The following is a 23,007-nucleotide window of genomic DNA, read 5'->3' as shown; positions in this document are numbered from 1 at the left end:
GAGATGCTTAGTAAAGGACCAGCAATAATTTTTGGTCAACTGGCATTCTTCAAATGCATACCAGAGAAACACAATAAATGAAGCTACCACAAACTGCTCTTGCAAATCTCTATGTGCATTAATTTGCTTCGTGAAAAGATATGACCTACTAGAGGAAAAAATAAAAGGTCGAACTTATAAGTGGGAATTCATGCCTGGACAGTGGCATCAATGACGTCACTGCAATGTAACAGATTTTTTGCGGCATCTGCACATACAGGTCCTTTTTAGATAGGAAAAGGTTTACTGGGATGAGTCATTGTTAATTTCCAAATGCACAGCCACATTTTCTGTACTTATGAGCAAATGACTAGCCTTGGCCAGACTTTTTCACAACATTCCAAGTAACTAGTATGCAAGTGCCAAAGTACTCGTAATGCCACCATAACTGTAGTGACGACAACATTGAAGTTCACTTTACTTGTGAGGAAAACACACACAGCACATAACTGGATGATTGCCATCTCACGTGTTCCTCTGTTGACGATCATTACGTTCATGTCTATGGATAGGCCAGGTCCCACAGTTAATGTGGCACTCACTCACTCACTACTCAGCCACAACGTAATTGGTGAGCTGGACATCTTACCACCCATCTTTCACATTTGCACCGCTACATAGCATACCAAGCACTTGCTCTTGCAAAAGTCACCTAAGCCTTTGTAATTCTAGTGGTGTCCTTCCATCAGTTTAGTTTAACTTCATACTTTCGTTAGTGTCTCTATTGTGGAGCGGAATATAACCGTTTGCACTATGCCCTACAGGAAAGTGGTTGTGGTTGCTACTGCTGGTAATTGAACCGGTGAGTTACTTCTCAACAGCAGACCTGCGTATCTGCTAATTCGTTATGCTGAATGGCCTGTGAAAGTGCAGTCCCATGACCTAAAGGGAGGCCACTTGTAATGGATGACCTTCGTAGATCAGGACAGGATTTGCACATTCAGAGACAGGGGAAAAAAAATAAAGCCTTAATTAAGTTACTATATCAATAAATGCATGCCACAAGCATACCAGAAACACCTCTATGAAGTGCACTGTTCAGAGAGTATTCTTCAAATTTTGTCTTTGTAATATGAATGCTTTTCTATAAATATCTCTTATGAAGACCAGAGGTGGTATCTTTGAAAGTTGGCTGTTTACCATGTATACTCACTTGTGTAAGATCTGAAATTTTTTTTCGCAATATTGATAAGGTACGCCCCTTACATGGGGGTAGGCCGTTACAACCTAATTTTTCCGGCCATGTGTAATACTCTCGATTTGTTTGTGTAAAAAGAGTGAATGCTGTTGTTTTTATAACACACACTTTTGTTCATGCAAGCAAGCTTGGGTTGTGGATTCCCATCTATAGCCCTCACTTCTGTCACTATCACCACTTCTCAGATTTGGTTCAGTACCACACATCATGGGTACAGTCATCCTCAGTGCCCTCTATGGCATTAGATAAGACAAGCTTTTCACAACGATGTCCTAAGACCGCACACGGCCTGTGCTTTGAATGGCAAGGAGTGGTGTTTACTTTATTAAAAATATAAAACTGAGGGAGGGGTTAGTAAAATGCACAGCAAATAAAATATCTTCAAGAAAAAATGGTAATGCCCATTGCAAATCAAGTCGAACATTTTTAGATATTAATAAAAAGAGACGCATACAGAAGCAAATATTTTCGAAAATGAGCTATTTCTATCAATTGATGGCAAGCTCATTGGTATTAGACCTAAACTTTGTCACAAGAGAGATTCTCTCAGCAGCTGGAAAGTCAACCTCAACTCACATACTCAACTGACAACCTCACAACCTCGAATGGCATATTATCAGCCAGCGCACAATCCCTGTGTTGCGTTTTACTGCTTTAAAGAGTTTATTTTGGTTTGGGTGAGGGTCACCTGCATCACGGCATCAGCCAACACTTCACTTTTTGAGCTCAAGCTCCTTCAAAGAAGAGGCGACACAGTTCCATTCCCATTCATTCCTCAAGGCGATGGTCCTTTCTGTTCTCGTCCTCATTCCGCTGTGCGTTCGCCCCACGGGCAACTTGAAGCATCCTATCGGTCAGTTGTACAGTCGACATCCGATTTTTCGGGTTCCCTAGGGGCCGCGAAAATGACCGAAAAATCGGGCAGTCCGAAAAAATATATGCATGTCTTTTACTGCCCTTAAGGGGTCAAATCACCACAGGCACATCTGAAAAAGCTCTGTACACCTATTAGGCATGTGACAGGACACATGTGACAGGATACGGCGGTGCACGCGTGTATAATTAGGGAACATGCAGTGTGTCCCATGACAATTGCCCCTTTCCATGCTTGTTAAGCTTCGCCGCAATACTTTATGTATGCTTCACCGCTTAACATTTCTGTACTGAGGCGAGGCTGCCTTTCTGAAACAGGCATTATGCAATGCGTTGTGCTTTCTAAGCTTCAAAGCCAATCGCAAGGGTTACAGAGGTGAATTTGGTGCCATTTCTGACAGCGGCGAATTATTTCAATGAAAAACACAGCACCGAACGGTAAGAACCTTAATAGCAAACATCGAAGCAGCTAGACCTCGCGTTGCTGTGGTGGTGGCTACAGCTGCCAGCGGATCTGCATGCAAGAGCACCGGCAAGATAATAAAAAATGGCGGTGTTGACTTTGAGTAATCCCGTTTCGGACTTGCGGTTGGGGCAAACGGTCTAAAAAAACAGACAGTGAAGGGTTCTTGCGTCCAAAATTTCAGACGTTCTTGTACACAGAATATACGGGGTACGTGGCGGCGCTGCAAAGCCGTCCGCATTATCAGGCATGTCCCAAAAATCGGGTGTCCGGGAAATCGGTCGTTGGTTGCACACTGGCAACTCCTCCAGCCGACGACACGGCATCAAAGACAATTCGTTACAATTTCTTTCTTTTCCTCGAGCCAACATTAGGGCGACTTTCGTTCCCTTTCGATAAAATGACAGCTAATTTTCCCTGATAGAAGCACACATTCCCTGAGCTTTCCCTGAGTATATCCAGACTATTCATAATCCTTGAGAATTCCCGGTTTTTCGGCTGTGAAACGTGGCAACATTACCTAACGTCAAGGCAATAGCGCCTATGCATGCGGCAAATATTGTCAAAAAAAAAAAAAAAATACTGTACTGCGCCCATTGTGGTGACCATAATAGGTTGGATTCGCACTGCAGTTTCCCGTGCCTTGTTCAAAGTGGCCTGACAATCCTCCTGCAGTCGCTGAGTGCCCCTGTGCAGTCGAATGAAACAACAGTCACTGCATACGTAAATGAATAATGCAGACAAAAAGTGACATGACAGATACATAGTTAGTGACAATCTATACTCTGTTTCATACATAGCAGGAAATGCTAGGAAAGCTATAGAGATTTCTCTTACTGTTCGTGTTCGCAATGGAAAAATAGTGCATCACATATGAAATGTATAGATATGATTCATGTAATTCAATTTAGCATTTGTCTTACACGATGACATAATTATTATGGGGAAGGCGTTGCAGATATGAACCACTTTATCACCAAACAAGTGGAATGGTGCATTTCTACATCAAGCGGCCACAGTAAACTGCTTGCACGCATGACCAGAGCATAGTTCGTCATATACTGGAAGCACAAGGGTGCCCAGGCAATATGCGAGTTGACATAACCTTAGTTCTCTAGTTGTAGATGTAATACATCAAGTAGTCATGAAAAAAAAAAGACATTTTGAATGACGTTGAAGTGCTGTGCTGAAATACAAAGTGAAAGATGATGAAGTGCTATGACGGGTTGCGTTCCAATTGGGAACTATGGCTCATGGCGCGTAGGCAGAGCAGTTTTGTGGGTGGAGCTTGTACTGAATTCTTAGGTCGTCACTCAGAGAGCATTGTCTCCTTATGCAAGTTTTGAAAATAGAAGAAGGGGCTTTATTTCTGTGAGAATTACCTTAACATGCCGTTCTTAACAACATTGCCAACTGTGGATTGAGTTAATGTTAGAAATTATTATTAGAATGGTTACAGCAAAACCTTTTGACTGCTGGGTGTGTACTGTGTGCGATGCTATAAAATTAGGCATTTGTCTAAATGATGCTGGTGGTTAGGCAAATGAACACTTCAAATGTGCTGTGTGCAATGGCAACACTGTTTTGTTTGTCCATTAGCGAGTAGAGGCCAGGATTGGTGCACTCTGCATAAGTACCACAAAAAAATCTAATGGCCAACAGCCATCAAACTGACACTTTATTTATGACTCTATCACTTTGATAAAGTCATTCGCATTGTATAGGCCAACATTCGGTCAACGCCAAATTTTGTTAACATAGTTGAAAAATATAGGAAGCACAACACCTACTTCACACACTGTTTCTGGTAAGAAGGCGTACCATATTTATTCGATTCTATGCGCCCTTGATTGTACTGCGCACCCCGATTCTTATACTTGAAAAAGTACAAGATTCAATACCCCTGATATTGGCAACTCACAAAATTTTTATGGCAAAAAAAAAAGAGATATAGAAGTTTGTTCTCACTTGAAAAAATAAAATTTTAAACTTTGAGGTGCTGGAGATGCGATTTGGACACCAGCTATAGGTGATGTCTAATGATCACAAACTACCAGTGCTCACAGTAGCTCCACGTACTCTCAGTATGACAAAGCACAGCCTTTGACATTGGAAGGCGGGATTTCAGCACCATTTATTGCAGTTTTGGTTTCATATCGATTGTAACCCGCAGGTAATATCTTTTTGAATTTTTCCAGAAAAGAAACTATACAGATCCAATGCATATCTCGTGAAGCGGTTAATAAAATGCTATAAGATGGCTCGATTTCAGTGGCATAGGCAGGGAGGGGGGGGGGGGGGTTGAGCACACCGGGCACGTGCCCCCTCCCCCCACCCCCTTCCCCCCTGAAATTTTTGTGTTAGGATGCGGTCTGTGTAGGCTCCCACGCCATCCCCACCCTCTCCATCCTGGGCCGAAACGATGCACCCCTCAGTAAAAAAAAAAAGGGGGGGGGGGGGGGGTTGGCTACACCTCTGCTCATTTCGTTCCTGTCTCTTTGGCATAAAGAAAACTCACACATGCACATACGCCCACGTACCCATGCTATGCAGTGTGATACACATGGCAATCATCTCAAAGACCCAGTTAGCACTGGGTCATTGAGATGAGCCATTGTCACCGAGCCATTGTGGCCTAATGATTAGAGCAACAGGCTGCTGGGCTGGGGGACCAAGGATGGATCCTGGCATAATGCATGTAATTAAAGATTTTTTGATGTATCAGCTCTTTGTCAAGACAGCAGCACCCAGCAGTCACAGTCGGAAAAGAATAGGAGGGTTCGCAAAGAAAGCATCGCTCTAATACTGCATGTTGGAATTGAGTAAATACATTAATAGCATTTTATAGTTCAGGTTGACCTAACATTGATACAGGTAGCTAGCATTCATGCTGCCTTGTTTTTCATTATAGTACCATGAACACATGCAGTGAGACACATCATTACTCACAATTAAGTAGCATGAATGAGAAGATCACAAGCAGTGGAAAGGATACAGACCGCACCCATGATTAAATTAATTGAAGAGATAATTTTATACATGGACATACAAGGCAGGTTTGTGGCTGCATTAACTCTTTCAGTGTCGAGTCTTTTCGGTGGTGACGCACCTCCAGAGTCAGCTTCTTGTTTTTAGATATTATAAAACAAACATAACGGTTTATTTTTCATTATGCAGAAGGGCAAGATTGACGTGGTTAATAGTAAATGCTCTCATGGTATTGCTGTCACATTCCTATCTGACGTCAGTTATATGGCAGGGCAGAAAGGCAAAAACGTACCACTACGTCAGTGACACTGAAATGAACTAGCTTAGGAACAAGTGCTGTAAAGATGCCAGCACAGGGTTTCAGCTATATTCTGCCAAGAGAACAGGTTAACATCTGACACACAGAAAAGAAAAGAATACAGAGAAAACATTATTATATAACAGTGATACTCTGCACCTAATTGATCACCAGCTGGTTCCATTTTGTACAGTAATTAATAACTGACAGGGCTTAATATGCCTAGGCTGCACATTGGACGGTGAGGTCAATTTTGAATCCCTTATGTTCTCTGTCGTGCTTCAAGGTCTAAGTACACAGGCATTTTTGCATTTTGCCTTCCAAAATGCAGTCAGAATTCAACCATGCAGACCTAATTTTACTTGGCAGCAGACCACTATAGCCACTGAGACACTGCAAAGGTTGTGAACAGTGGCAGCAGTGCAACGAAACATCAACAAATGTGCTGCCGTGCAATGGCCTCACGTGTGTTCGTCGATGGCTGCATAGCTCTGCTTCTGCAGCTTCATAAGCTCAGCCTTCATGCTTCCGTCAAGCTGCCGCAAAGAAGCCAACTCTGCTTGGACCTGCTGCTTGGCGGGGCAGGATTGCGCCAAAAACCAGCCAGATGTCAGACAATAGCACAACTCCCTCAATGAGACACAGCTTTCGACACTACAAACAGCATAGATGACAGACAAGAGGAATAGACAGGACAGCATGAGCTGAACATGCATCAACTAATCATTTTATTCAGAACTGCTGCAAGCTGTACTGTTATCTTCTTTTGACATGCGCAATTTTTATGTCACTCACTTCGTACGCGCCTGCTTTCAGTTGTCCTCTTTATTTTAATGTGTGTTACAAAGCTTTTTTGTTGATTTCTATATTTCCTCATTTGTTTAGTGATTGAACTTTGCTGGTACAATTCTTATGGGTTACCATTTGCAACTGTTTCTTTCACCTGTTTGCCAAGCAATGGACTCATACTGTGTAGCACTTTTCACATTACTAGATTGCCTCTTTCCGTGTTCCTTGAAGTATGCCGTGCCCTTTTGTAATATTTACTATGACACTTATAAATAAAATTGTTGGCCGATATCACGCATGTTCTGTTTGTTTCTTTTGTCCCATTGTTGGTTCCATTCACCATATGAACCTAAACCAACCAGCACAATTTCATGCCTACATGAAGCAATTTTGCGTGCAGTGAGGAGTTGCATGCTGCTGAAAAAACACCATGCCACCGGAATAGGTCAAGCACCTACAAATAGTCTCATGCCAAAGCACATCTACTGTGGTCAGTCACTAAAATATGCTGCATAGCAAAAGAGACAAGCACAAAAAACAGGTGCATCCTTTAAAAAAAGAAAAAAAAGCATCGGGCCTAGCTTAATCAGGCAGTGAACATGCAGAAATTATTGCCATCTATGCCATCAAAACAGTCACATGCAAAACTTACCTCTTCCTCAGATATGCAGCGGTTCCTTTCAGCATTGCTAGTTTGAAGCTCCGACTGCAGCTGTTCACACTATGGGCAGTTCGGTGCGTGACATCCCAAGGAAAGGAAGTTGGCAAGAATGCAATCAGCAATGACAAGACAGCGAGAACACTTTCCACAACTGCACTGTCCAGGGAAAGAGGAATGCCCTGGCCACTCTGCTCTAAAGTGCTTTTAACAAAGCATTGTTAAAGTAATTACTGCTGCCTCACACCTATTTCAGTATATACAGTAATGGAAGGTTTATTTATGATTACAGAGACATGTAGCTAGTCAAACATCCTTAAAGTATATTCATTACAACTTTCGCACACCTGGAACTTTGTACAGCTGATACATATTCACTCCATTTAAATTCCTCTGTGGTCTGCATTTGTGCATAATCTTTGAATTACAGCATTTGGGATAACCAAAGTTCACTGCCTGTAGCGGTACACATGGTTGGAGTATGTCAGCGTACAAGTACACATATCCTGCCAGCAAAATTATTTGCCATAATCTTGTAGCTTTACGCTGCTGATATGTATTCAAAATGTATCTGGCTCCCCATGATCATACAGGATTGGGTATGATCGCATAGGATTGGGTACGTGTTTCGCAAGTGATTACACAACATTGCACGTTAATGGGTGAGAAAACAGCACTTTGCTGTGAATCACTCTGTGTGCAACAATGTGTGCACAGATCAAGAACAAGCAGTGGTGAATGGTTCACTTATCATATAAGTAGATTCGTGTTTCACACTTGTGATTCACTAGCAACAGAATGCAGCAATACTTGCCTGTTGCTGAATTTCTTGCACAGATGATTCAAGCTTTCGAAGCTCCCCTTCAATCCAAATATTACGCTCCTGAGTCGTGCGAAAACAATGGCTGTGGAATACACGCTGCATAACCGAGTTCTTCTCGTCAGCCAACTTTGCCATCCTGGTGCATGCATAAATGAAAAATAAAAATGACATCAGCTTAAGCAGTTGGTATTGAACTTTTGAAGGGACATTACATTAGCTCGAACGAAAGTGCATAACATATATCAGCAGCAAACATGAAGATTCAAGACACTATGTGGGGCAGTCCTGCTGGTCGAATTTATCAATAAGGTTACTCTTCTGTTGCTGAAAACTTGGCAAGTTGGTTACTGGCATTATAAAACATGATTTCACAGCACTAAGGAAGACACAAGAGTGACGATCGACTGGTTCTAATGCACAGGTGATTACAGGTATGAAAGGCTCACATTCATAGCAGAATTTGAGATTACATGACACACCGCTGAAATTGCCCATCCCCTTCTTCAAGTAATCAATTTCTTTATAGGGGTTGCTGATCCAAAGTATGTGGTGTCTTTATGCAGTTATTGGCTTCTTGATTGATATACGAGGCTCTTTGCATACAAGAAGCCGATAACTGATTATGTAAATCTTCTATTGGCATCTCAAGTAAAACTGATTACTTGAAGAAGAGGATGTTTGACCTATCAGCATGGGCATGATGGGCGATTCAACTTGTGTGTCATGTTATCTTTAATTCAGCTGCAAATGTGGGCCTTTCATGCCTGCAATCATATGTGTACTAAAGCCAGTCGACGTCCAGCGTCCTTTCTGTGCATTTTGTGTGTGTTGAGTCTTCCTTAGCATTGTCACCATGTTTCAGTGTAACAACCATAGCAAAAATTGCAATAAAAAGACTAATAGTCTGCAAAGTTACTGGCAACTAATAGCTTATTAATCTAAGAAGCTCTAATAGGAAAAAACCAGTAGCCCAATCCAATAAAAAGTCAGTTTGGATAGCCTAGAGACCAACAAACATTTGACACTAAAGTTGTGTAGCTTATACTCATATGCACAAACACAGAATGGCAATTCACTTCAGTGACTTTTCCATTGTTTCGGTATGCTTGTGAATTATGCTTGTGCACAAAGACATTCGTTTCCAATAATGTTCATTTAAGAGGAAGCAACACCAACTTGTTTCCCCTACCATCTTCCGAGAGAGTGACTGAGTGTTTGGCTCAGGCACGCTTTCTTTTAGATCCGATTTGCAGCGGGCTCCATATCATTGTGATAGAAGTCACAGTGCTATAGGAGCCAGCCAAAGTGCCGTTGTTAAGCAAGTGTACCTGGTTTCCAGATCATCCTCTTTTCTCTCGAGCTTGCGCAATGCTTGCACGGTATCGGCAAGCTTCACAGTTGTTTCTTGCACTGCATGCTCGGCAGTGCTCAGGCGCGTTGCCAACTCGTGCTGTGCCCTCTCAACGGTGCCAATCTCTTCTTCGAGCTGCTTCTCCTGCAGGCTCTCCCTGACCATGCCTGTCGTAGCCCTGCACAGCTCCTCCTTGAGGTCCTCCAGCCTGCCCACTCGTTCCTGTGCGTCCTCCTTGAGCCGCCTGAGCTCGCGCTGCTTTACCTGAAAGTGGCGAGTGTGTATGAGCTATCAGTTCAGTTTTATCGAGCAGAAAGAGCGCACTTTAATTACAAGAACTGTCTGGGCCCATGGCCAAAGGGTAGTGATGGGTTTACGATAGAATTGCAATTGTGCACAAAAGCCTGCATTGATTCATGTACACACATTGAAAGTGGAAGTCTTGCTCCAAGTTTACTTTGTGCATCTTGATCATTGTTGTTACTTTAAAGCAATGCTTTTTGTATAAATGAGAAAATGATGCAAAAGTGCATGAAAAGGCATTCTCTGTTCAACTAGCTGTCCTTTGAGCTCTCACCTCGAGTGCGTCACAGATGTGCATGTAATTTCGCTTGGCAAGGTTGTGTTGAGGCGCTATTTTTTCAATGCTGGATTCAATCTGGGAGAGTAAAGGAAACGTTAGCCTCCAGGTCACTTGTCACACATCACTGCACATTTTTACACATATAAGCAGCACACAAAAACTACTTGTACATAACCTGGCAGGCCCTACATACTTCTTCTAGGGAAGTATACTGTAAGAGGTCAGCCACCTATTTGACTGTTCATTTTGTCCTGCGCTGACTGGCTGGACCTGCATGAGTGAAGAGGAGACTGGCTGCAGGTGTCTCTTCACTCATACAGCTCTAACCAGTCAGCAGTGGCCTAAATGGACAGTCGACTAGGTGGACTCTCACAGTATATCCCTCCTTTTCAACCTCATTAAGTGTACACAAACCATAACAAATTATATTTAATACCTTCCAGGAAACTGTGTACTTCTGGCCAAAGGAACAAGGAAAATGAGAGCTTCCGAAGCAAATTACCAGGGAAGCCAACTGCCCTTCAAGTGATGAAAAGTGCACGGGAACTGATACACTTTGAAAGGATGTGTTGCCATAACTTGGCTATCAGCTAACACTGCATCTAAGACATCATGTAGAGGCTGTGGGTTCGTGCCCCACTGTTTGCATGCTGTGTTTTCTATTCCCCTTTTCATAATGAAAAAAGAAAGAAAAAAGTAGAATAAATGAATTTCTTCCCATAAATAAAATATGTTAATTCCTCCATGCTCTCCTTGCCTTCAGCGAGTGCTTGCTCCTTACATAGTATAAATTCTGTGCAGAATATCGCACATCTGTATATCATATGCCACACAGCAGCAGTACAGTGTTCATTCATTTCTGCGAGGAACTTCAGGTAGCAAGAACAACCAAATTGCACACAATTTTTTATTATTTTGCAAGCATGAAGGGTCTTCATTTAAATAACCTGTATACACACTGCACTAAACTATTAATTCAAGGTATGTATACACTGCAATATATACACCTTTAGAAATTTTTTACTAGTACACCGACTGGAAAATCTGACATCTTTTGTAAGAACTAAAAGCCCATTATTTTTCACCCTTTCAAACATTTTGTTTCTCTTCTAATATATCTTGTTCTAACTCGCATCATCATTCACCTAATCTGTGGCAAAACTGGGACATGTGTGGTATCGTTTCCTATCAGTCAGCTAAGTCTGCTGTAGCGCAGCATGCTGTCATTCAGAATGGGGTACATGTGTGGTTGTCGAAGCACTGAAGCACAAATACATCACTGCCAAATTTAATTGATTGCTCTCTTACTTGCTCCAGCTTTGTCTTGAGTGCAGCAGCCTCCCGTTCCAGGAAAATGCAATTTACAGTTCTGGAGGAAGAAACAAGAAGTAAGCACTAAACATCGCTTCACAGCACCACTACACCTGTCAAATACTGCACAGGTGGAACCTTCTCCAACTTTTCACCAATCATATCCCCATCGGGTACTGTGTACACAAATTGTGCTCACCAAGAGTGAGGATATTGTGCTCACCAAGACTGGCCACTGACTTCAGGTGAAAAATAACTGACCGCTTGAAGTGGACTGTTGTGAAAATGCCAGCTGGCACATTCTCTTGTTTGTCTTTAGTTTTTACAGGTGGGAATGGGAAAATCATCTGGTGAATACCAGCTGAGCTATTTGGCTTTTGATGCCAGGACAGATTAGGAGATGGCGAGAGAATAATATAATGGGTGTGTTTGCTGGATAGCATGTGCTGCTGAGCTGCAAAGCGCTATTGCCAGCATGGACGGATAAGGTTACCTGCCTTCCTTCATCAACAAGCTTAAAAACCTCTCCGGCATCTTACATGTGAAGTGCATGCAGAATGCTTTCTTAAAGGGACAAGCAACACTTTCTGGACGCGGTAAATAAACACGCCTAATTGTTGCACAGCGCTTTCACAGATACCTGCGCCAACCATTATTCTGCCACATGATACTGTCCTTATAAGCCCTAGCATTTCAATCAAATGGCTGTTTACACTTATCTTCAACTTGCGTTATGTGCTTGTTATATGTACAGATCCATTCTTTTGGCACTAATCTTTCATTGTGCTTTTTCGTTGTCAATTCCCCTGAGTAGAGTAGCAAGCTGATGCTGCCTAGCTAACTTGCGCTAGAGGATGCCCAAGTTAGCTCCCGCTTTACTACAATATATTTTATCTCTCTTTCTTGAAAGCCCCACCATTCTCATGCATATCGTGACATTCCAATGAGCGCAACGTTTAATGACTAAATATTTTTACACATCATGACAAGGCAGGGCCTCCAGAAGTGCCTGTTATAAAGGAATCTCATGATGATGATGATCTCTATTGGCCTTCCCTTTGAAATGGGGTGGCGACAAATAGTCACGTAGCCTGCTAGAGCTAATCAGGTTCTACTACATCTATTGCAGTGTAGCATTTTACCTAACTCTCCCTGATCTTTTTCTCTCTTAATTAAAACATCTATCTATACATTTTACAGTTACCTATACCTGTAATGACCCTGGCTCTATTGGTCCGTCTGCTTTTCTTGTAATGCGATAGCATGAAGGGCCCCATGTCGTAGAAAATCTGGCGTGTGGCATCCAGTGTCGACAGTCCTTTTGGAAACAATCATTTCGAAGAACGCATACCCGACTACTGTTTTATCACCAAAGTTGCTCACACCTTGTCTTTCATTCTTTACAAAGTTATTCCTTGCAATCTTGAAAATGACTGCTCACAAATAAATGTCATGCAAAAAGAACAACAGCAGCACATACCTTTTATGTTAGATCCCAGACTGAAATATTGAAAGTGCAAAACAGTACCAGGAGATCGGCCCACACAAGAGGCCGCATTTTTACCAGAAAGCTCTCCTTCATGCATAGTGCCGCCACCAGCATTTCCCGGTAAACATAACGGTTACATACGCTGCAGTTGCCAGAAAGCGTGAAAAACAATCAGGGATCTTTAAATGCTATCGCGTTCCACTCTTAAAGGTGAAGCTTAAGCGTACTCTAACCTTTTTCATTACCACTCTAAATGTCTCTTGCTTATTTTGGCTGCTGACCAGTTAATTCTTCCATCTGTTATGAATACCAGTGCTTTTGGAAAGCAGACATTCTCTATGGCTATTACTGGGTGAATATCTCAGGATTTCATTACGAGGCACTAGGTCTGGCTGTTAAAGCAACAACTGACTGAGTAATGGCACTATCGAGTAGTGAAGAACAGTGTGTGAATACTGTAGTTTCTAAGATCAAGCAGCTCAAAAAACAGACCTCAGAACCCACGGCAATACCAGCTATTGGTGTGATTATAGGAGGAGCAATGTGGGTATCACTTTGTGTCAGCATTTCAGCGCAGGTTATGAGAACAGTAGGAATGACAAAAGGAGGAGGAAGGCCATGAAGGCATGGCAGAGGCAGTGTTCGATTGCAAAATATAAATCTGCTCATGACTGACACATTCAACAAACTTATTGTTGGGGAAGATTTGCAATGTGACGAGCTCTTTAAAGCAGCACTGACGTTACACTTTCGACTCATTCTTCTGTGTTAAAATGAAGGTCCAAGCCTTGCGAACCCTAGAAAAGGTTACTGGCAAATATCAAATCACCGTAAGTAATTCGCTATAATACTTGTTTCTGCAAATCAGATTCGGTTTTAGTACCTGGGAGGAGAATGCATCATGGCACCATGGTATGCTGACTTGCTCTGTTCTTGCAAATGCTATGGCTGCCACAAAGAAGTGTAGGCATAAGAAATGTGCGCTGAACTTGAAACATTTTTAATGAGAAACATAATTTTAACTAGCCTTATTGCTACATTACATTACAACACCAAGCAAATTTTGCTTGGTGTTATAACACCATGATAATGTTGATAATGCCAGGTAACGTATATCAAGACCAACTTAAGTATTAAGTGAAAACATCTTGTTTCCAAATCATCATACTTGCTAAGTTTCATTCTTTTACGTGCAAAATGCATGCAGCAGAGTTTTTATAATAACCTTCGAGTATGTGCGTCAGTACTCCTTTAAGTTCCCCCAAACCACCCTCAGCTTGAAAATTAGTTACATAGTGGCTGATGCATACTAGTCTACTATGAACACATAGCTGCAAGAATATTTTAAAATGGTGTAGTAATAGCATTACAAGTTACAAGTTACAGGTATTTGACAAACGAAAACATGGCCACCACTGTTTCTCGCTCTGCTTTGCTACTCTCCCCACTTGCGTGCAATCTCTCCCCCTTGCCGCATACACTCACAAACTCTACGCAGTGCAGTGACAGCTACAGGCAATTGCATCTGCACACCGGAAGAAAGGCTCCTTTATTGTCTGTCCCTAGTCGCCCTCTGCTTGAAGCTGACTGAATGGAAGGTTTATAGGAGGTTCAGTGGTGCGCAATGACTGAGCCCTGCTCCATTCTCGGAACACACACTTGGCTATTGTCATGTTGGCGCTGTTATCCTTCGACGACGGAACAATTGCCAGCTTTTACCCATTGTGACATCACCTGGAGCACCCTGTTGATATCACGGCTCGCAATGGAGGCACCGTAAAAGCCAGGAGAGGAGTATGGGATTGTTTCTTGACTTAGTGATGCTCCCGCGGAGTGTAGCATTAGTGCAGTCACTGGAAATTATGATCATGGCATTCTCTATGCGATATAACACATTCGTTCGGAATATGTAAGCAAATATCAAAGGGTGTTTAGGACTCCTTTAGCACCAGACACTTTTCAAATCCCCATTAATGAAAGGGCCCCTCACCAGGTTTGAGCATTGCAAAAAAACAAGCACAGCACGTTGACCCAAGGGTGATGGCCGTGTTAGCAATGTATAAAATGGCTGTGTGGTGCGAAAATGTTCAAATCTTTGAACAGAATATTGCGTGTCGGTCTTCTCTCCGAGGGAGCCACACTTCAAGCGAAAGAGTGAAGTTTAAAAGCAGAAATGGCTCTACTCAAGAAACACGACTTGTAATGTCACCAGCCATGGCCTATGACTTCGTTTAATCATCCTATGTGAAACGTGCAATGCTGCTGCCAAAAATGCCCTGCAAGTCAATATAGGTAGGGAAAATAAAATGTGGAGGCAGGGCTTATCACATGAACATGACATGGTCCCTCAGCTTCAGTAAGGGAGAAAGCAGGGAAGGAATGCCCCTGGCAGACATTAGTCGAGGCAAAGGGGAAGAGTGTCTCTCGCCTCTTGGTGGCATGACCATAACAAGACAGTTCAATAGCGAAACAACTTGAAAAATTATTTCAGTAGAACACTCCCTAGACGGCATGGCACCTTACAAATCCCAGGGTGTGACCAAAATTTGCAATGAGGCCTGGTGAGGAGCTCTTTAAGAGGTAATCACAGGGCCTTTCAAAGCTGCTTGCATAGACAGGCATGCACCAGTAAAGCATCCACCTGATCTCAAGCTCCAGTGCCTTGTATTCCTTTGCTTCTTTCGCATACTGCTCATCCAACTGCAGTTTCCTTCGGCACTCTTCAGTGACCTTGGCGATGTGCTGTCGATCAAAGTCATCTGTATCTGTGGATTCCTCCCAGAACTTTTCCAGTTTAGTGAGTGCATCCCAGCCAGCAAAGCGCTGCAACATGCGCAGACGCTCCACGGATGACATGCGCAGGATATCTTGGACCTACAATGTTTGTGGTAATACCATCACCCAGGTTTTTGGCCTGCACCAAATCTCAGAAGGAACAGAGGAAAGCCTACCTGGCCCTGTCTGATGACGTGAAACATGTTGTCGGATGAGAAGCCAGCTGAGTGAAGGTAGCTAAGAAATTCTTTCTTCCTGAAACATTAAAAAAAAAACTCAATGTCTACGACTCCTCGAAACTCTTACCTCAATCTACTACAAATAGGGTCTCAAATTTGAAATAATCATCAGCACACTGAGAATGCAGGGAAATGTGGAAAGTGGAAATCTTAGCATGCTAACGTTAGCCACTGAGCTAAAATTTCCGCACCAAGGCGCTGCCACATTTCATGCTGTTACAGGGTCCTGATTTAACTTTTTGCTGGGCGAATTGGTGCATGGCTATGTTTTAGGAAGAGTTGCGCGTAAGAAAGAACGCACACAGGAAGAAAACGAGGTAGACAAAAAGAGTGCTAACTATCAACTGGGTTTATTTGTGTCGAATCTGTATATATAGGCAGTGTTCACACGTGGCAGAAAAATGAAGGGGGAAAATGAGGAGGAGAGGGCAAATCAAGCCTGCCTCATGTCAACACAAGCTGCGCAGGAAACTGTGTTCAGCGTGATATATAGGGCAACAGAAGTATCACTTAAGCAGTCATCACCCTTTTGCATGACGTGAAAAGCTTCTAAAAGCTCACAGGCTATTTTATTTTTGCTTCTGCTTAGAATCTTAATTTTGTTGAACAGTTTAATTTTGTTGAACACGCAGGGGAGCATGCACTGCCAGTTAGGAAAAGAGAAGGAGCACAGTTGCCCACTTATCGCATTACATGTAAAGGATGTAGACCACTGCTTAACAAAATTAAGATTCTAGGCACAAGCAAGAATAAAAATGCCCATGAGCTTTTAGAAGCTTTTCACATCAAGGAAAAGTGCGATGACTACGCAAGTGATACTTCTGTTGCGTTATATCATGCTGAACACAATTTCCTGCGCAACTTGTGTTGACATGAGGCAGGCTTGATTTGCTCTCTCCTCCTCATTTTCTCCCTTTTCTTTTTGTCACGTGTGACCACTGCCTATATATGCAGATTCGATACAAATAAACCAAGCTAATAGTTTGCACTCTTTTTGTCTACCTCATATTTTTCCTGTGTGGATTCCTTGATATGAGCAGCTCTTCCTAAAACATATACAGGGTTCTATAGTAACATTAAAGCTACTTCTCACTTTACACAAATGACTGCTCTGGAAAGGACAAGGGCCCACTTGGTGTCCGAACAAACCCATATGGCGGAGTAGTGTAGAAAGTCCATCGTCACATGTCCCTTTAAAATAACTGTGACAAACTCTGAGGAGCCGCAAATCCTGAATAGTGAAACAGCTAAGTGCTACTTTGCTTCTTTTTTTTTTCTTCTTTAGCTAATTGCTTACCTATGATTACCTGTTTCACCATGGCACAGTGCAGTGAGAGGTAGTGAGAACTCCACTGCATGTATTCTTTACATTCAGGTTTCTTTTTTGAGACCTGTGCTTTTTTTGTGCTGCCATAATTGCTTAACTTTTTGAAACGGTTGTTGACATGTCACACTGTTGACTAGTTATGAATGTGCTGCTTTACATCACCACATTCATTTCCAGAGTTGATCCATCAGTTTCCAGTTCAGTGTAAAAATAGGTTGTTGCAGTTATCTATGGCAACTTATGGGAGACTTGTGTGCGGCTGGAGAAGCTTTGTTCTGGAGAATGCTGGAGACCCTTTGATGAGGAAGACCCAAGGGGCATAGTATTCTGTAACAATCCATTTTTTTATCCTTCTTATAGCCTGTCATGCTATGTGGCTGGTCCCTACAGTAACAGCAGTTTGGCAGCATCCAAGCCAATGACAAGGAATGAAAGGATGGGAAATGAAATGAAACTGCAAAAAATATAGCTCAAGTTCAAGTGATGAAATTGGGTGCACAGCCTGTATATAAAACACAAAGCTCTTAGACCTAAAAGCCATTAGCAGCTATTCACTTTAAAAGGATGTGGAAGAAAAAGGTCAAGACTCACCCAATTGTGGTAGTTCCAAGCCTCAGTGTTGTGGAAGATGAACCGATTGTTCTTGTCACAGTCACAACATCTTTATTACTCTGAAATCAAGGCAAGCAATATAATGTATCAGCTGAAGTGTTAAAGCTCGAACATGATGTTCCAGAGAACTATGGCCATTGTATTACAGAAAACAGATGAACAAATTCATTGTCACGCGGTACCTGTATCACAGGGTGTCATGGATTTACGTGATCTCTTTTGCTTTGACAGGAACAATTATAAATTATAGTCCGGCAGGATCCTGAGATCTCTACGTCCCGTTCCACTGCACCGCATGCAGCTCACTTCGGCGAGGCCACTTTCTCGCGAACTTACCATAAACCAACTTCCTTTGCAAACCGCAACATCTACCGTCCCATGCACACACTCCGACTTCCTGCGAACACCATCCGCTTACACACACGGTTGCCTGCCTTCTGCCCGTGTGCAAGCCCACGCCACGTGGCGTTGCCTCAGTCCCCTCACATTTTTTTTTTCAAAAGCTTTTACTATGCACGTCCCGTGGCGAAACCCCCAAATAAGAAAAAAATAAGATGGAGTGCTAAAGTCTCTGTGCTGAAGAACCAACGAGGGCAACATTCATTTACAATGCACTCACACAGAAACAGAGTTTTGAGTTCTACAGATCTTTCGTATTAAACACGAAGGAAAATTTTTAAAACGTGCTAATTTTGAGAGCTCGTGTGGTACTTCATGGAGGAAACAAATGTAAGGACCGAGTTCAAGAATGCATACCATGCAATGATTCCAGCTTACATCTTTCAAACCTAACAGATGTGGGCAACATATCGGCCTAATGTGCCTGAATGGCGACATTTGCTTCATGTCTGTAAAGTGTTCAACACAAGTTATGCTTAAGGCAAATCAATTATGTGTCAGCCTGCAAGGCGGAGGGAAGTTCATGAAAGGGGTAAATCTGTAGCTTTATGCTACAGTCGGGTGGATGGCAATTTTTCCCTTTCAAGAAATGCTTAGGAGTGCATAGAGCAATGTTTTACATCATGCAAGACATGCAGTACAAGAAATGCACCAGAATTTGCAGTGCCCCTGATTAAATGCAGCTGGGAATTACTTATCCAAGCCCGAGCACTGATATTGCCTTTTCAACCCGTCTTACACCAAAAATTGAAACATCACACCACTTATAGTGGCCATACAGCTTCACTGCATGCGCTTTACTTGCACTTTGAGGTGAGCACACTTCCACCTCATCAAAATAATGCAAGCACTCACGAAAGGCAGTGCTTATTTGCATTTACCAGAGCGCAGCTGCAAATGTGCCTGGTGTGCCTGGTGTTGTAGCAACAGCAAGTGCTACAACAACACAACTGCCAACCTGTGAACATTAGAATTCGTAAAGATTCTGCAGACACAACACTTTGAGCCCACTCTCCTAGGATACACACGCACTTTATCAATCATGATTTACTTTTAGATGCAGCACATAAGCTTGGTCTATATGCATCAAACTCAGAACAGCACAAACTGACAAGCCAACAGGCTTTCAGATCATAGTCATTTTTTCTGTGGCTTTGATACTGCCTGCTTCAGGAAGATGCCTGAATAAACTTGGTCGAAGCGAGTACCCCTCTATGTCCTTTCATAATCAGAAGACTTCCAAGGGTATGGTTGGAGATTGACAAGCATAACTTCTGTGTGAACGAAACTTATTTTTGTAAGAATTGATGAAAATTCATATAAATGTAGACAGAGCTGAGTTTGCAAACATCATGGAAAATTTGGGAAAGTTGGCAGCTATGCATAGCAGCAAGCGCTATGCCTGTCAGAAAGGCATTTTTAATCCCCACTGTAGTTTGTGAAACTTTTTGAGCACGATTGAACCAAGAGGAATGATTATACAAGGTTCAAAGACAAGTAGAAGGTCCCAATCTATGCTAAGTTTAATCGCCTTTAATTCAGGCACATTAAAACATGCCCTTGTGGCAAGGGTATAAAGGCAGCAAGAACAGTTTCGATCCTCACTGAATTTGGTTGACCTTTTCAAACCAGATGGAAACATAAGCCATGTTTAACTACAGAAGGCTCGAAAACATGTAGAAGTCCTTGATCTGTATTCATGCATGCTTGAAAGTGCCTGTGTGGCAAGGCTGTCACATCTCATCTATTCAGCCTAGTAATGCTTACTGGCAGATCACGAGTGGTGTTGTTGAGAACCATTTCCACTGTGGCAGTGTTGACCTGCACTCCTGGTGCAGAACTGAGCAGGCCTAGGCACTGCGCACGGTCGAGTGACTCAAATTCCATTGAGATCAGGGTTTCAATAGCTGCAAGAAGACATGAGAAAGGAGGAGTAAGTGAGCTTGCAAACAGTGATGAAACCAATTGTTAGCAGAAGTGCTGTACAGCACAGTCCACTGTTGAAGGGACTGCGTTGAAGAGAAAAATTACTTCAGCTGTCTCAGTGAAACATGAATCTACAATACCAAAAAAGCCACTCTTACCACAAGATGAGGCTTGACAAGCCAGAAATTACACAAAAACAAAAGATGGGTGCCAACACTACTTTGAAGTTCCTGCATAAGCTCGCCATGATGTCATGTGGATTTTGACGGCATCTACTTGAGCCTAGTAAATCTTTCATCAGTACAGATGGACTACGTTGTATTCTAAATGACCCAAGGGCTTAACTTCACAAGTTTCAAGAAACCTTACTGTTCCAGAAGGAAATTCAGGGTAATATTATTGTATAGCACCATCCCAGTTGAGCTGTCATGAAGTGCAATTGACTAACATATTTGCTTCACACTTTCTGAGTAGTGGTTTCAAAGCAAGATTGTCCCGAAGACAGTGCATTCTTTGTTGGAGGAAAGGAAGGAAATTCAGAGTAATGTTATTGCTTGGCCTCATTACAGCTAAGTTGTCCTGAGCTGTTATTGTCATCAGCCACAATTTAACCCAAGGACTTTTTCAACAGATATCTTATTTTCTGTCATTATTCTCAACTTCTTGCCTTCTTTAACATCCCGTTCCTCCTCCCTGGCCTGCACAGGTCCTTGTTACAATGCAATGACTACAATCACTAATAGTGAGTGCCAATTACATGGAGTCATACTGGTTGCCAGAAATGAAAGCACAACTTTGTGTTGCACAAAAATTGAGCAGAAGCCGCTGGCGGATGATTGTCAAAGCCAAGCGATAGCTCCCTGGAATGTTTGTTGAGATATGCTACTGGGAACGCTGATTGGTTAGGTTGTGAGGCTGCGAGGATTAATGCTATGAGGTGCTGTGACGTATGGAAATGTTGGAATACACTTAGAATGGGAGACTTCAGCCTCATGCAACAATTCTATTGCATTTGTGGTGTCTGCGTTTTCTCGTGTCCCACTTCTATTGTGTGGGTAACATGAATCAAGAACCAACTAGCCCATTTAACAGCACTACTCATGTGACAAGGTGGGAAACACACTGGTGTATTAATTTTTCCTGCACTTTGGTTATGGTTATAGTATCATCAGGTACGCTGTGGCCACTGCCTCATGAAGTTGTTGCCCATTGCTGCTAAGCGCTTATTTTTCGGATCGCATACACACAGATTTAAACCATGAAACAAACAGACAATTAATTTGAGAGAAACTCTTTCCTTGTCTGTTTGACATGATCGTGACTAATAAAAAATCAAGCCCCTCAGTCTGTTAATAATTTCGCGCATACACGCATGCATGCAGGCATACAGTACATGGTGCTGATGCCATGAGTATGATTGCATGTAGTGTCCACATAACTGCTATCGCCATAAAAGCACCAAACTGCATGATTGAACACTGTGTACACAAGAATGTCAACCAAGTGATCCCTCCCCTCGATACGCTACCTGCTCGACATGCCACGCAGGTCAATCGACAATGAAACACATGTTGCGGGAGTGCCCTCAGAAATACTTCAAGTTACACATTAGGCACTTAAATCCTAGAAAGCAACCAACAACGATGGTCGAGCTCGCACAACACTGCAGTCCCTTTGGGACCTTGCACACGAAGCAGAGATTGACCATCATTTGTGATCTATCGTCTTCCGTACTATTTACTCCACTCCTCTGTATCACTTCCCTACTCCGCTCCCCCAACCGCTTCAAGCGAGTCCTTTCCATGTAAAAATTTACCATTAATTCAACATTTATTACTAAAACGCATTGTTGCTCACCCTAAGCCACCCTCCCCCCCTTTTGGTGACCACTGTCAATGGACACTGCGCCCAATGAGGTGGGACATCCACAGCTGCATGGGGCATGAGTTCGAAGTGAGACAGCAGTAACTTCTAAATGCTTCCATTTTCAAATTCTTGTAAAACATAGCGTACCATCACAGAACGTGCAAAAGCTCTCCGTGAAAAGTACTCCATGTCTGAATGATTCTCTTAAGTGAAACAAAAATCACTCTAGTATAACCTTTTAAGAAAGTGATGCAGATTGCTTTCTTTTTGTTATATATATTTTTTTGCTAAAATATACAAATTATCAGGTTTGTGGCTTTCAAACTATAGGTGTGAGAACATTGCCACTGAATAAATAATGAAAGGGAGGGGGCAACAAAAAAACATAAATACATACTAACCACAGAGCAGGCTGCTTTTTCCAGCCCCATTCTCACCAACTGTAATGGTGAAAACAAAAAAGAAAAGGCTTGTTTGGACGAATGAACTTGTTTTTTCCTTTGTTAGAACTTGTAACACAGCACAAATGAAAAGTAAAGGAATGCAGAAACTACTTACCTATGATGTTGAGACCTGGGGAAAGAGGGCCCAGAGTCGCTTTTTTCCGATAGCTCAGGAACCCTTCAAGGATAACCTGTAATGAAAACCAACAATATGGAAAAATCAGTCTTGGAATAGACCACTTGGTAAACTCAAACAAACATATAACCAAAGAATGAAATATAGAAAAAAAGTTTATGGAATCAAGGAAAAGAGAGAAAAGGGCGTTGTAACTAGGACAACGCTACGGCTCATACAGTTAAAGAGAGACACACACGTAGACATCAATGAACTGCAGTGTTGCAGTTCTCTCATTAGTATAACTGCATCTACACAAATAAGAGAAAAAAAAACTAATACAAGTTTACGTAAAGTTATATTAATGGATTATTTCTTCCATATAAAGATATTTGCTAGACTCAGGGCTGAAGACTGTATGTGAGAGGAACCACATTAGTTA

At 42.3% G+C, this 23,007-nt stretch overlaps 1 protein-coding gene across 3 annotated transcripts in view; it reads right to left on the bottom strand.

Moving 5' to 3' along the window:
• Positions 1-23,007, bottom strand: part of LOC135909699 (structural maintenance of chromosomes protein 3-like) — an 85,791-nt gene that overhangs the window by 36,603 nt on the left and 26,181 nt on the right. For all 3 annotated transcript variants that reach the window (XM_065441737.2, XM_065441736.2, XM_070535337.1), the window contains exons 2-14: positions 22,566-22,641; positions 22,409-22,447; positions 19,983-20,122; positions 17,796-17,875; positions 15,815-15,893; positions 15,505-15,737; positions 11,372-11,432; positions 10,058-10,138; positions 9,458-9,744; positions 8,121-8,265; positions 7,301-7,369; positions 6,325-6,428; positions 3,162-3,261 (exon numbers count right to left, since the gene is read on the bottom strand). In XM_065441737.2, coding sequence (XP_065297809.1) covers positions 3,162-3,261; positions 6,325-6,428; positions 7,301-7,369; positions 8,121-8,265; positions 9,458-9,744; positions 10,058-10,138; positions 11,372-11,432; positions 15,505-15,737; positions 15,815-15,893; positions 17,796-17,875; positions 19,983-20,102 — 1,359 coding nt within the window. In that variant the 5' untranslated portion in view covers positions 20,103-20,122; positions 22,409-22,447; positions 22,566-22,641. The remainder of the gene's footprint in view (positions 1-3,161; positions 3,262-6,324; positions 6,429-7,300; positions 7,370-8,120; positions 8,266-9,457; positions 9,745-10,057; positions 10,139-11,371; positions 11,433-15,504; positions 15,738-15,814; positions 15,894-17,795; positions 17,876-19,982; positions 20,123-22,408; positions 22,448-22,565; positions 22,642-23,007) is intronic.

The sequence above is a fragment of the Dermacentor albipictus genome, chromosome 3, assembly GCF_038994185.2.
Source record: "Dermacentor albipictus isolate Rhodes 1998 colony chromosome 3, USDA_Dalb.pri_finalv2, whole genome shotgun sequence".
NCBI classification, from domain to species: domain Eukaryota; kingdom Metazoa; phylum Arthropoda; class Arachnida; order Ixodida; family Ixodidae; genus Dermacentor; species Dermacentor albipictus.
Note: the sequence above shows the minus strand (reverse complement) of the source record. Positions and strands in the feature narration are given on the sequence as shown.